The sequence below is a fragment of the Delphinus delphis genome, chromosome 10, assembly GCF_949987515.2.
Source record: "Delphinus delphis chromosome 10, mDelDel1.2, whole genome shotgun sequence".
In the NCBI taxonomy this organism is placed as follows: domain Eukaryota; kingdom Metazoa; phylum Chordata; class Mammalia; order Artiodactyla; family Delphinidae; genus Delphinus; species Delphinus delphis.
The window spans coordinates 69,431,530-69,447,270 of record NC_082692.2 but is presented as its reverse complement, the minus strand read 5'-3'; the positions used below and the strand labels follow the sequence as shown (position 1 = coordinate 69,447,270).

The 15,741-nt window shown below is 46.5% G+C and overlaps 1 protein-coding gene across 1 annotated transcript in view; it reads right to left on the bottom strand.

Moving 5' to 3' along the window:
* CACNA2D3 (calcium voltage-gated channel auxiliary subunit alpha2delta 3) overlaps window positions 1-5,965 on the bottom strand; it is a 784,136-nt gene extending 778,171 nt beyond the window's left edge. The window contains exons 1-2 of the mRNA XM_060022702.1: window positions 5,759-5,965; window positions 5,014-5,095 (exon numbers count right to left, since the gene is read on the bottom strand). Coding sequence (XP_059878685.1) covers window positions 5,014-5,095; window positions 5,759-5,880 — 204 coding nt within the window. The 5' untranslated portion in view covers window positions 5,881-5,965. The remainder of the gene's footprint in view (window positions 1-5,013; window positions 5,096-5,758) is intronic.
* Between the last annotated feature and the right edge of the window lie 9,776 nt (window positions 5,966-15,741).

The following is a 15,741-nucleotide window of genomic DNA, read 5'->3' as shown; positions in this document are numbered from 1 at the left end:
GGATGTGTATTTGGATAAAGAAAAAGCTTATTTGTTGGTAATCTGTAATGACAGATCTGGATTAATGACAGACCAGAAACAAAGGATCCTTGTGAGAATGTACACCTCTTTCGACAAGCCCAATATACCAAGTCATTTATTGCTCCACGTACGTGGGAGCACTAAACACCTAGGCGAGGATTGATCAAAGACTGAAAAGCCTAAAACCCCAAACCTGACTTCCACAAATATGTGATCCAAACTGCAGGACAATGGGACATCCTGCAGGGCCACAGGTACTTGGGGTAATGGTTTCACATTTCTTTCACTTTTGTTCATCATGATACACGGCTATGTCTTCATCACAACTAGAAACGTTATTTGTGCTTGCCCTTGCCTGACAAACTTTATAATTATTAGGTGGTTTGGTACTCATGTGTTTGCCTAAATGCACACTGGTATTAGAATAAATAAGATAAAATAAAATAAAACCCGCCTGAGATCACCTGAGTAATTGATCAAAATTAATAACCACATTGGAATTAAAAGTCTGAAATTTGCCTCCAACAAGAAAACCATGCCTATGTTTTCATTTCCCGTAATTTTGACTAGCATTTGTAAATCGGAGCAACTCAGGCTGCAGCAGTTCCTAATGAGAGAAAAAGCAAAGCAGAAATATTTGTCAGAAAAGAAACTTTGAGAAAAAGAAGGAAAGAAAAAAATGAACAAAAGAGGCTCAGACAAACACTTAGCAAAGCCATACAAAAAGAACTTTCTCTGGTCCTCAACTGACCAAGCGTGAGTGTACAAATACAATAAGATATATGTGTGGGTAAGATGCGCGAAATGAATTCTAACTGGTTTATCCTGCTCTGCGGATGTCCTGGTGACTGGGCTAATGAGACCAATAAACTGCCCTGAAAGACTGAAAACTGTCATTTCCGAGATTTCAAGACTTTGAAAAATAATCTGCCAGGGAAAAGTACAGTAATTGAAGTGGTGCTGTGAATTAAAACACTGGCATCACAGGTTGAATGCACTAATCACATGGGATGACAAATAACCGTGTTTATTCAACAAAAATGTTCAGCCTGGTAGCGCCTCCCCAATAAAAGCAATCCATAGAGTGCCAGGCTTCCTACAGGCAGCACAGCACTGCTACCCAATTCCTGATAAATGAATACTCCTATTTAATTATTTAAAAGACCATCAATTTCCACATTGATCAAAAGTCATAATTATCAAAATGGCTTAAAAGAACCAACCTTTTACTTTGCTGACTCTGTCCTGTGGAAAGAGACATCACATTCACGTATTAAAGCCGCTCTCTCTCAATATATAGGTGATAACGCAAAAACCTGGTTATGCACTCCAAGGAGAGCACGCTTGATAAGTGCTGCATGAGGCATCCAAAGTAAATGTCAATTCTTTTCTAGCATTAATGGCAGAGACACACAGTACCTGTATTTCCGCTTTGTATTTATCATCACGATTCTGTTAAATATAATTGGAACTCTTCATTCCCATGAACATGCGTTCCCTGAATGCAGAACTAAACAGAATGACAAACCCAGCTCCTACCAAATTCTCCCTAAGAAGGATGAAATGAGAATCATGCCAGTTTAATACCTTTTATTGTGAATGTTAGGGGTGTGGAGCCCATGAGTTTAACAGCCTAGGTTACTGGACCTACTAGAATGCTTCTCACTGAATCCCAAAATAGAGAGGTAATGAAACTATGCCTCCCCAAAAGAAGCCACACAAAGCGCATTCTTCGGGGAAAATGAAGCAAGATAGAGGCGGCTGAATACTGGCATGAATATGTCAAATAGGAAAGTTAATTAAAAGTTGAAGTGAATGGAAACCGCTGCAGTATCTCCCAGCTAAGAAGGCAGGACACAGGCACACAGCCACACTCCAGTGCTTTGCTTTCAGGGGCCCGCTGTCCTATAACAACTAAAGCCTCTCAAGATTGACTCCAACTCCCATACACAAGTCCTACGTTTTTCCATTCTGTACTGGAAACACAAAACTTTGCCAAAATGTGGACTACAGCATTTTATACGATCAAAAATATCCTCTTTATAAGGAACAAACAGATTGCTATTCCTGTGTTCAGCAAAGAAAAAAATAGAAAAAATAGGAAAAGTCTGGCAGTGGGTACCAAATATATTATCATAAGCTAAAGTAATGAAAGCCACAGTATTAAACAAAGAAACAACTGATGAAATCTCCTTTCTAAAGCCATGGCAGTGAGGTACATTGTTAAATAGCTGTATTTACATTGAGGAAATCAGTGATAATACTGCTACCTCGAATTATATTACCTAATAAAAACCTGTTACCAAAATGGCAGTTTTCCCAGTCTCCAAACACTTTAAAATTGGTGGCCAATTACTATTTAACTTACATTCACAATTACTATTTTGTAAAGTTTTTGCCTTAGTGCAAAAATTACTAAACTCCCATTCTAAAAGTGAACACCCTGCATCAATTCACAACATAAAGTGTCAATTAGAAAAGCTACATAGAGTACATAAACTTGTACAGTGGTATACAATATACCTTACTTAACTGAAAATCAAGTTTAAATGTCCATGCCTTAAAAGTATGATTACAGACTCTTACGCAACACCTTTGGGTCCCCTTACTACAGTGTTAATGCATTTATCAACCAAGTTTTCTAACTCATCTCGAGAGTATCTTAATTGTCAAGGATGCAGTGATGTGATGGAAGGGCGCATAGAGTTTTGACGCAGGAGTAATTCCTCATGCAAATGGACAGAAACTTGAAAATAAGCAAGAGAAAGGCAACTGTCTCCTTGCTTTTCCAAATGATGTTATGCCTCCCCCGACTCTGAGCACCTCACATCCTTTCTCATTCATACTCTGAGTTCTCGAAATCAATTTTCTTTGCTGATTATAAAAATACAATCATATTTGGGGGCAATGGGCCAAGACAGCCAAAAGGTACCTCCCCAAGTTGTCTAACATGCCCTGCCCCATCATTCATGGAAGTCCCTGCCTAAGCAAGCCAAAGTGGTGGGTATCGCAGGACTCCATGGCCAGTGACTGCAATCCAAATGCAAGAGCAAATAAATGCCCACCCCAGAACCTAACGCCCACCAACACCTCACCTTCCCCATGCATCAGATTACAAAATGCCAGGCAACAGCAAGAAATGACAACAAAGCCACAAACAGCTGGAAATAATTACCCAATTGTCAAGCTGCAAACATGACAAAAGCAAAGCGCCGCTTGTGAATACAGTATCAGAAAGGATGCTGATAAGGTAAGAGAAGCATTTTAGCTTTTTCCAATTTGCTATTATAGAGTAGCCAATAATATGGTTGATGGGATTTTGTGCAGTGTGTGTGTGTGTGTGTGTGTGTGTGTGTTGTGTGTTAACTTCAGAGAGAAGGAAAAAATATATTTCACGTGCTCCTACAAAATGTGAGATACGAGATATGTAAGCACAGCCCCCCCACAAAAAAAAGTTCACAGGCTCTGAAGGGTTACTTTCAGAGTTGTTACAACTAAACTACAACGTGCAGATGAAAAATATTTCTTTAAAGTTATACAAAATGTTCTCTTCTTTAAAAGCATAAGCAAAATACACAGGCAATGCAATAGGCCAGAACTCTTCACATAAAACATCTGACACGCAGGCAAAATGCCAAAGCTGAGTACAGACTGGTCCAGATTAAAAGAACACTAGCAAAAAAGGCAACTCCTATAAACTGAGAGGCAGGTCACAGGTATGTAAATTATCACTGACCATAAAGGCACATCATAACCTCAAGTTTTTATCAACTGCCTATAATTCAATGAACTCTGTCCCCAAATAACAGAGTTGTGATAATAGTCTTTCCATGGTTTCAGAGAATATGGCTATTGGCAATTTTTAAGCCAGGCTAACCTCTGTCATTCCATTGTGGGCTCATGCTTCATTACGATATTTGGATTTCATGTGACAAACTGTTTCATATAACGTCCCCAAAAACTCTACTCTCTAAAGCAGAATGCCATAAATAAAATACGTACTTGGTTACCAGGCAGCACGCATGACACATATGTTACATTGGCCCAAAAAGCACATTTTAAAATACTTAAAAGTTAACTTAACAATTTAAGCTTTTTGTATCAGAGAATTATCCCCTAAAGGCCAATTTTATTTTCTATCTTTGAGAGAATTACTGGATTAATCCTGTTGATTTGTTAACTTGAAATTCTTTTAACCCCTCTAACCTCTCCTCCCCGGCCCATTTTTTCCCCTTTTTTCTTGGAGGGGAGGGCGAAAGACCATATATCTCACAATGTAATTTTAAGCATAATGCTGCCTGTTTGAATTAAAATTGATGCAGGTTCTGATAAAAGCCTAATAATCAATTCTGCATTCTCATTACTCTCCAGAATATATGGATGCAGACCAATTTCTTAAGTTTGTAGACTACTCTCATAGGTTATTACCCAGCAGTGCAGCTGAGTGGAAAGATAACCACATTCATTCTCCTTATCTGTAATGATGTAATGCATCCCAGCCCTGAGTCTAGATGATTGGGGAATAATGGGATCGTACAACTGCGGGGATGACAAACAATAGTGCAGCATCTTTCTCTGATATACTGAACCCCAGCCTCCAACGCAGGCAAGGTGAAAGACATCATAACAGGCACTGATTCTGCCCCTTGGATGAAGTTAGCGTTTTTTGGCCAGAGGAGCATCTGCTCTCACACTGAAACAGCAATACCGACACTGAGAGGAGAGCCATGCAAAAACACTCAGTTTCCGAGCCCCAGCCAGGACAGTGCCAGTGAGTATCCTCCTTTTCTTTGTGTTTAGAATCAAGTGTCATCTAAAAATAACCGGTTGGTAGGGAGAAGTCACTGCACAGTACATTGCCAAGAAACGGAGGATCAGAGACACCTCTGATAACTGATGCTGCTCGGGGTTCACGTTTGTTTGGAAAACTAAATCTGCCTCCATTTTCTGTGCTGGAAAAATCATCGCTTCCTGCCACCACAGAAACCTTACCTTCTGCAGAAGCTGGGAGCCGGAGTACTTAGCTGCAATAGATTTTATCTCTCCCCCAAAAGCAGAGGCCCAGAGCTTCACCCTACAGGGAGAAAGGGCACAGGAACAAATGTAACACCGTGTCACAGTCAACACGCACGCATACGCACACACGGGGCTGTGGCTGAAGGAGCCAGGCGGTATAACATTGGAGAAAAAAAAAAAAAAGACAGAAAAAGCGCCTTGGTAGAAACTGCCAGCACCAAACTGCAGAGCGCAGCGCGGGAGGGGGCCCGAGGGGGTCACACAGTTCAAAATGCGCAAAGTGTCCCAGGCTCTCCGAAAGACGACTGAATGTTATTTGAATAATTGCCTGAGAACTTGACCACCCAAACTGAGCATCACCTGGCAAAGATTAGTCGAAAGAAATCCACCCATCCCCCCCTCCCCAAAAAGAAGTGAGATGGCAAGATAGCAAAGGGGTAAATAAACGGCCCATGGAAGTTGCACGCGGTAAACAGGCTTCAAAGTTGGTGCTGTCGCCGGCGGTGAGCCTCTCCAGGTCTCCCTCGCAGCCCGGGGAGGGGGCGAGGGGATCCCACCCCAGTCTCGCCGCCCCACGCGGGTCCCCGCCGGCAGGTGCTAGAGGCGAGGCCGACGCCCGCGGCAGGTCCTGCTGGCCGCACCTGCAGGAGCCCAAACTTGGGCACAGCGAGTCGCGGGCGGCAGGGTACCCTCCCCGCGCGGCACAGGACCTGGCACTTACACTGAGAGCGGGATCTGCTGCTCCGAGCGCACCACGTCCCCCAGCGTGGCAAAGAGAAGCGCGGCGGTCAGGAGTGCCGAGGCCCCCCGGGACGCGCGCCGCTGCGAGCCCGGCCCGGCCATGCTAGGCTCCTTCCGACGCGCCGGCGGCGGCGACGACAGCGGCAGCGGGGAGCTGCGCCGAGCGGGCGGTGGGCGAGCGCGCTGCGCTGCCTGCTCCACGCCGCCCCGCCTGCCTCTCGCGCGCCGGGCGCACTCGGGGAGCAGAAAAAGGAGTGGGGCGGGGAGGGCGGAGAGGAGGAGGGAGGGGAGAGAGGTGGAGAGGGAGGCAGGCGGGGGAGGAAGCAGGGAGACACGCCTCTCGCAGCGGCGGCCGCCCGGCCCCGCCTCGGCGGCTCTAGGAGTCCGGCCGGCCGCGGCGGGAGGGCGGGGGGCGCCGCGCGGGCGGGGACTTGCAAACTCCAGTGTCCTTGGACGCGGCTGAGAGCGCCCTGCCCCGCCCGGCCCACTGCGGCCGCCGAGTTCTTTACAACTCCGCAGTCCGCCGCCGCGGACGCCACTCTCGGGCTGGACCCGGGCCGGACCCCGCAACCCCCAGCCCAGAGCTGGTTGGGGTGCGGGGCGCAGGCGGGAGGCTAGGGCCCGGCCGGGTAACAGGCGGCGGCGGGTCGGGTCCTGAGGAGCACAGAGGTGGCGCGACCCCCGTCCCCGCCGCGCAGTTTCCCGGAGGGCAAGGGGTGCAGGGAAGAGGCCAAAGTCTGAGGAAGGGGCCGGGGCTCGCGGCGGCGGACTGGGTCGGGCAAGGCTGAGTGCGGTGGGGATGAGAGCGGGGCTCGGCTGCGTGGCCGCCCGCGGCTGCTCCTCCGGCCGCAGCGCCGATCAGGGAAGGCGCGGAGGGCGGCGCTGCCGGCGCGGCGCTGGCACACGAGCGCGGGGCTCCCGGTTTCGGGCCGCAGCGGGGCCTCCCTGGCGCGCCTGAACCCGGGCCGGGCTTCCGAGCACCTCGCGCTCTGACCCGCTGGGGCCCGGGGTCCGCGCGACTGCGGCGAGTTGGGGGGTCGGGAGGGGAAGCACTGCTTCTCCAAGTCTATCCTGACTGGCGGACTCCCTGGATTTCGGGAGTAAGAGAGTCCTCTGAGGCTCGGGGGCTCACCCGCTCCCCACTCGGACCCCCACCCGCTGGGCAGGAGACGCGGTCGAGCGGCTAGCCTAGGCGGGGGCGAGGAGGAAGGAAGTCGGAGAAGCCCTGGGCGCCCGGGGAACCAGGCTTCCCTGCAGCCTCTCTCGCCGCCGTCCTCAGCTCGGGACCCGGCTTCGGAGCCCCGGCCTCTGCGAGAGGGAGGTCTGGGTGTGACTGGGAACTTTGTGGGGCCCTCGCGCCGACCGGCAGTAAAGACCGACACGGGCAAGGCTGAGTCATCCTTGACCCACCGAGCGCAACTCGACTGACCCCCGGAAGCCGCGCGCTCCTGATGCTGCGGGGTCTCCCGGGGCATCCGCCGCCTGGGTTCGCCTGGTTTGTATGACTCCCCTACGAGGGCTTTGGGACCTTCCCCGTCACCTGCCTCAACGCCCTCAGCTTTCAGGGGAGAGAGCAAGGGTGGGCTCCAGTTTCCTTCTGGTGCTTCCGGGCGAGAATCTAGGCCGGCTCTCCTGCCCAGCATCCCTGCAAAAAGTTACCCCAGCACATGTGGGGCTGCATCTCAGAGTTGACTGAACTGGGAGAAGGACCGCCCAGGTGCCCTTGGTGTTTTTGCTGAGTGCGGGGAGAGCCCGGGCTTCAGTGGGCGGGTCGTGTTCCCACCTCGGGGCGCAGCTCTGGGAACAGGCCCCGCCCAGGAAGCGCCAGGTGCTTCCCGCCCACGGGCAGCATCTACAATCTCCATGGATGACTAACCGGTTATAATGAATTCTCCGCTTCTGTGCACACCTTCCGTCTATGGAAGTGTGCTAGCACTTCCAAACGGAGACAAGCGCGGCCTGACCCCAGGGCAAAGGGTCCGGATGGCTTTGCTGCTCAAATTGGGGGCTGGGAGGAAAATAATTCTCCCGTCAGACCCCAGGAGCCTTCTTTCTAAATGAACAAGTGTGAGTGAGTGAAAGCATGCTAGTCCTTATTTATAAGCCTACAGTCCACTACCAATGTAGTATCTATATGATAATGGCCTTCATGCATTCCCTCATTCATCCAGTGAATAACTGTCGAGCATCTCTGTGACAGGACCGTAGGGTGTGCCGGAGACCCACTGGTGAACAAATCAGACACCTGCCCTCAAGGAGTTTATACACTATTAAGGGAGACAGGCTTTACTCCAAAAGCCATAATGATAAGTGCATAATTATAAACTTTGACAAAAGGTCAACTATAGTATGCACGAAGAAAAAGTACCTGTAATGTCCATATTATTGTTATGACTATTAACTGATGAGAAAATTGAGGCACAGCAAAATCATACAGCTTAGTCGTATATAAACAACCACTTGACTGCTGGACTATATTGAGAGCCACTTGGGCATCAAGGTCATGACGACATTTTATGACAAAGTCATTATTCTCTGCCAGCCTTATGCAGGTGAACATCACAGGCATTTGGGGGCAACTGGAGAGGAACCGGGAGAGGAGCCCTGGCGCAGGAAATCACAACCCCAGAGAATCACAGCACCCGGAGCATTTGTAACTTATACATGGACCATCTTAAAGAGAGCATATGCACAACACATTTAAGAAAGATCCCACTAAACACTTCCTACTCTCTCAAAAATAAAAAATATTTAAACTATCTGATATTAATAAAATCAGAGCTCAAAGTGTCACAGATTTGAAGTCCTATCAGCTACTAACTCTATCATCCTTTCCAGAATCACAAAAATCAGTGCTGAAAGGGATCTCTCAGCCTTCTAGTGCCATACTCTTATTTAACAGAAGGGGCTCAGAAAGGTTTAGCCAGTGGTCCGAAGACACCCAACCACTTAAAGGAGGGTCTCCAAGCCAAAGCAGGGGGTTCGTTCAGCCACATCAGGACAAGGGACCAAGAAAGCCTTCGATTTGCCAAGTGCAGCCCCAGGCATCTGGTCCTACTTGCCATTTTCACCCAAAAGCCTATATTTCAACACCCAACTCTCAATGAAGCATTGAATCCAGCCAATGAACATTTCATTGGCAGACCTACAGCCTCTGTCCCATCAGCTGAGGATACTGCACTTGTTCTGCCACAACAAAGAGAGGCTGGAGGGGTTTGAGCAGAAGTGAAACATGATGAAACAGAGGTGAGTGTTTTAGAAATGCTCACCTGGTCCTGGTCTAAGTAATGGGTTCTAGAGGAGACCCCAAAGCAGCCATTCTCAGAGCAGGAGAGGGCATTGCCCCTGGCGGCATAATGAATCACTGGGACTTCTCTATTTGTCACAATGACTTGGAATCCTACTGGCATTTCATGGATGGGAGCAGGACAGTCCCACACAAAGAAGAATCATCCTGTGTCCCACTGGACTTTCAAAGGACCCACTGGACATTCAGATAGGAGAAAAATCTGCTAATAATCACCTGAATCTAGAACTTAAACCCATTTTATATATAAGTACAAAGGAGTTTTTGCATGGTTTTAATAAACACTGAATTTTCCAGGAATGCAACTGCAGTGTAATAAAGAGAAAGTTGTCTTCTGTTTTGTTCAGAACCTTACCAAAAAAGTTTTGTTTGCTTGTGTTTTTGGTGTTTTACCATTTTGGAAAATCACTTCTCCAACTACAGCTGTGCTCATGGATCCTGAGTCACCAGTAGAGCACCTCTGTATCAGTCTGTATTTGGGGGTGTGGCATTCCTATTTAGTCTGCTTACAGGCACAAGTACACAAGCACTTCACATAGTGAAATGCTTCTTATTTTATTATAAATTACTTTTATTTATCTTTGATCTTACCAGATGAAGCATCATATTGATTTTTTGGTTTTAATTCTGACTTTAAGTAGGTTATATTGTCTCAGAATTTCATATCAGAATGGTAATGGGGGTGTGTGTGAAGATCTATTGCTCTATATTAGAAACACCATTGAAAGGCTGTGATGTTGCTGGTGGAGATACAAAATGGTTCACCCTGAAGGAGCAAAATGACAAATGCTTTAACTTTTGACCCAGCAATCCCTTTTCTGGAAATTTATCTTACAGTTGCTAAATGATATACATGTGCAGTTATTCATTACCTCATTATCTCTAAGAGCAGAAGACTGGAAGCAACCCAACTATCAGTACATAATTGGTTAAAGAAACTGGTGCATCCACGCAGTGGAATATTATGCAGCTATTTAAAAAATGAGGATGCTTTCTATATATGGATGTGAAAAGATCTCTAAAGGGACTTCCCTGGTGGCACAGTGTAAGAATCCGCCTGCCAATGCAGAGGACACGGGTTCGACCCCTGCTCCAGGAAGATCCCACATGCCGCGGAGCAACCAACCCCGTGTGCCACAACAACTGAGCCACTGCTCTAAAGCCCGCGCGCCTAAAGCCCGTGCTCCACAACAAGAGAAGCCACTGCAGTGAGAAGCCCATGCACCGTAATGAAGAGTAGCCCCCGCTTACCACAACTAGAGAAAGCCCGCGCACAGCAAGGAAGACCCAACGCAGCCAAAAATGAAATTAATTAATTAAAATAAAATAAAAAATATCTCTAGAGTATATTTTTTAAAAAATTTTAAAGCATGGTACATAGCAGGATATATGGCATGTTGCCTTTTTTTTATTATTAATTAATTTTTGGCTGCACTGGGTCTTCATTGCTGCACGCGGGCTTTCTCTAGTTGCAGTGAGCGGGGTCTACTCTGCGTTGCAGTGCACCGGCTTCTCATTGCAGTGGCTTCTCTTGTTATGGAGCACGGGCTCTAGGCGCACAGGCTTCAGTAGTTGTGGCACATGGGCTCAGTAGTTGTGGTGCACGGGCTTAGTTGCTCCACAGCATGTGGGATCTTCCCGGACCAGGGATAGAACCTGTGTCCCCTGCACTGGCAGGCGGATTCTTAACCACTGCGCCACCAGGGAAGCCCCACATTGCCTTTCTGTAAGAAAGGGGGAAAATAAGATTACATATTTTTATTTGCTTAAGAAAACAATGGAAGATACACAGGAAACTACTAATAGTTACTCCCTGTTGGGAGATTAGGAGGAACAGAGTAGATGGGGATGGGATTCAGAGTGACACTTCACAATATCTATCATTTTAAATCATTTTGATTTTTGAGCCTTGTTAACCTATTACTTATTCAAAACAATAAGAAGATAAATGTTCATAGCTCTTGGAACAGTTCAGACACTGGGGCCAGAGCTGGAGTGAAAGGAGTGGTCATTAGGATGAAATGTGCGAGACACTTAGAGACCTTGATTCCCTACAGAGGTGGTTCTCAAGCCCTCAGAGGTTCTGATTCAGTAGGTTCAAGTTGTGTCAGGAGATGGAGGGGCATCTGTGTTTCTAATAAGCCCCTCAGAGGATTCTGATGCCGGTGGCCATGAACCACTGTTGGCAAGCATGCGGTTTCTTTTACATGAAATGTAGTGTAAAGCCGAGTGGCATTATGGACTTTGGGTTCAAACAAACCTACATTCAAGTCATGGCTCACCCTCACATCAGCCATGAGAATTGGGCAAGTTACCCAACCTTTCTGAGCCACACTTTTTCAACCACAAAAGATGGATAACAACAGCACCAGAGAGCAGATATCACACAGACATAAAGAGGGTGCAATGGGACGATGCAGCTAATAATTCGACAAATGTTCATTACTGCTTCCATTCTGCAAATACAGCAAGATTTCCACACCTGGGCTATTGCCCTGGCTCACTCTGCCTTGGAGTGCCAAAGCTTCCTGCTTCACCATCACCATGCACACACATACACACACACGCACAGAACCCACCTCTGCATCCCCACCACACTGCCCAGCCCACACTGCTCTGCACCATCCTCCATAAAGACATCCCTTCCCCTCGCCCCTCTCAAATACATTCCTTTTTCTTCCTATGGTAGCTAGAGCCATCTTTTCAAAGACAAAAATCAGACCATAGTCATTCCCCTCCTCAAAATCCTCCAGTGGGTTTCTGTTTCCAATTAAAATACAGGCTCCTAACCAAGGCACCCAAGGCCCTTGACTCCCGCCCCCCGCCCCGCCGCAGCCTCACTTCCATCTCTCTCCCCTTTGTTCACTGTGCTCCAGCCAGTCTCCTTGGAGTTCCCAGCAAACGCTGAGCTCCTTCCCACATTTAGGCCTTTGCATATGCTGTGCCCGCTGCCTGGATGACTGTTTCTCACTGTATTCAGGTCCCTGCTCAAATGTTTCCTTCGTGGGGAGAACTTCCCTGACCCACCCCCAAACCCCAGTAAAGGAGAAACACACATCCATCCACACACATACCCCCATACTCACACACTCATACACCTCCGTGCTCTTACCTTGCTTCAGTTTTCTTCCTAGCAGTTATCACTACTGATAGAGTGATTTACTTGTTTATACCATGTCTTCCCCATTGGATGGGATGTGCCCATCTTCATCACTGAGACTATAATGACTTCAGCAAGGCCTTTGATATTAGCGGGCGCTCGATAAACATCAACTAAATGGCTAGAACAGGTGTCAGCTTGAAATTCCTTTCTCCCAAGTTCCTGCCTGTTTCCGTCTTCCTCAGGCTCTAGCATCCATCTCACACAAGACAGAGCCTTCTAAAAAGCACTAGATTTGCCAAGAAGGAGAGAGTCAGGGAAACTGTTCTTCTGGGGAGAAATGCTCAGTCACATCTCTGTGGGAGGATGCTGGTTGAAAGAAGAAAAGAAAGAGAGACAAGGAAGACTTCTAAAAAGTTTAAAAACACGATGAGAATGGCTCACTGAATGCTGGGGGTTTTTTTGGCTACATTGGGTCTTTATTGCTGCACGTGGACTTTCTCTAGTTGCGGTGAGCAGGGGCTACTCTTCGTTCTGGTGTGTGGGCTTCTCATTGCGGTGGCTTCTCTTGTTGCGGAGCACGGACTCTAGGCACTTGGGCTCTAGAGCGCAGGCTCAGTGGTTGTGGCACACGGGCTTAGTTGCTCCGCAGCATGTGGGATCTTCCAGGACCAGGGCTCGAACCCACATCCCCTGCATTGGCAGGTGGATTCTTAACCACTGCGCCACCAGGGAAGCCCTGAATGCTGTTTTTTAAGGTATCAGAGGAAAGAAATTTACTTGTCATCTTCAGAATTCTATTTATTGTACAATGGTGACATTATTTCTAGGCCCACAGTGGTGTTCTGGGTGCAGACTTGTGCCAAGGAGACCACTGTGAACCAGAAGTGTTCCACTCTTAGAAGATATATTCTGGTCTTTGGAGATGTCTGAAATGCAGCCCTTGGAAAAGATAGCCCTGAAGACAGTGTCAGGTTCACTGTGCCCAACCTCCTTGCATGGAGCAGGCATTAATGCAGCTTCAGCTGAATTGCACCAAACTAGATGACCCTTTCAAACATTTCTGAATCTTCCACTGGACTGAAAAGAGCTCTTGAATTCCCAACACAGGAAAAGGCAATGGGTGGGCATGTGGGTACTTTGTGCTAGATGTGTCCCCTCTATCTAAGAGCTGTCCCCAACTCTGAGAAGGTTGTCCTTGGTGAGTGGCACAGGCCTATCCCAGAAGAGGGAACCGGAAGAACAAGCTGACCATGGAGCAGCTCATCCAAGCCTAGAGATGTGCTGGCGCACACATGTTAGAGGCGGCTGGCCCCCTACTACTCAGGGGTGGGGACTGAGTGTGCCAGGCTGTGTGCTCCCCCAGCCCTCCCCTGTCCACCCCCAAACCCACGCTGGGAACCCCCACAACTTTTTTTCATGGAAAGCAGGGTAAATGTGTATTTAAATGATTTAAATGATTCAGTGATTTTTTTTTCACTTTTTTTTAACATGTTTATTGGAGTATAATTGCTTTATAATGGTGTGTTAGTTTCTGCTGTATAACAAAGTGAATCAGCTATACATATACATACATCCCCATATCTCCTCCCTATTGTGTCTCCCTCCCTCCCACCCTCCCTATCCCATCCCTTTAGGTGGTCACAAAGCACCGAGCTGATCTCCCTATGCTATGCGGCTGCTTCCCACCAGATTCAGTGATTTTTTAATTGAAGTATAGTTGATTTACAATGTTGTGTTACCCCACAACTTTTTTTTTTACCCCACAACTTTTTATCGAATACTGATTCTCTGCGTGTCTATGTGAGTATACATTGTATATATTGTAAATATATATATATAATTATACACTCATATTGAGACGTTCTGCACATATATACATATATATATTACACATTATAACCATATATATATATACACATATGTATATTATACACATATCCACACACGTGTATGTATATGTGTGCAGAATATCGCGATATGACTGTATGAGTGTGTGTGGGCAGGTGTGCGAGTCTGTGTATGTGACTGTGTGAGTGCCTGCACACGTATGTGATTGTATATGTGAGTATATAGATGTGATGTTTTGTGCATGTCTGTGACTGTGCGTCTGTGTGCCTGTGAGTAATCATAACATCGCAGTTATCTGCTCTGCAAAAAGCAATCAGTCCTAGGGCAAGGCAGTTCTGGCACTCAATTGAGGAGATTCCTTTAAACCAGTTCTACCTTGGTCCTTGGAGAACAGTGGCCTCACACACACGGTGACACAGCTTCTCAGCAACCACTCTCCAGGCAAGAGAAGAATGCTCGTGTGAAACGAGAAGCCCTTAAATGAACAGTTGCAACATATGCCGAGCCTACTATTCTGGTTTTGTCTTACATTCAAAACATCAAGCCAAGTGGAGAAAGAGAAGAAAGTGTTCACACATAGCACACCTTCTAATTATCTGAATCTAAAGTTGCCTGTTTTCATAGAGGGCAGACTGTCTTTTGGAGATTAGAGATGTAAGAAAATGTCTTTCCGGAATTGAATTCATTTCTTTGGGAAAATCTTAAAAACAAGATTTCTAAGTGTCCACCAAAGAGAACTGGTTAAATTAATCACAGTTTATCACATAATGGAATATCATAAAGCCATTAAAAAAGGATAAGGTGACTTCTGTGTACTGACATGCCCACATGCCAGGTGAAAGTGTTAACTGGAAAAAAACAACAGGTTGTTGAACAATATGTGCAGTATAAACCCATTTCTGTTTTTTTTAAATGTAGGTATAGGTATAGGTGTAAGTATAGGTATGGCTGTATCATACTATATATCTTCTGGGTGTGTAAGCATGGAACAAACCAGAGAGTCACATGCTAAACTATCAATGCTCGGTACCTCTAGAAGAAATTGTTGGGAAGTTGAAGTGAAACATTTCACTTTTTACTTTCAGCATTTTGGCATTGTCTGAATCCTTACAAAAAGCATGGAAAGTAAAAGTATGAGTATGGAGAGTACAGACAGTTAAGTGGAATATGTCTGGAGGTATTAGCAAGGCAGCATCCGAACAACACAGATGTTCCAAAAATATGATGTCTGTGTCATCACCTCTTTTCAAAATCATGATACCATAGGAAAGGAAGGTCCATCAGGGGTAATGAATGAGCGGCTGGTGGGGAAAGGTGGGGGAGGGAGGTCACTCCTCAGAGCTGGAATGGATTTCAAATCAGGAGGAACTGATACATGTTTTCTGAGTTGAGAAAATGACCACGTCAGCAGGACCAGATGGTAATGTAGCCTGGATAGTGGCCGCTGACCTCTTATAGTGCATGCATTTGTGGCTTTCCCCTCATTGAGTTGTTTTCACTGATGACAACTCTTTTCTGAAATGCTGAATTGCAGTTGTGCAAATACCTGTCACACATTAAAACATTTGCTTTCATGACAGTGTCTGGGGGACAAAAGGTATGTAAAATCCAGGAATATCAATAATCAAAAAGTAGATTTTCTGCTATATTACTTTTATAATAAATATAAATATAATATTCAAAATTTTGCATGAAATAATCAGGT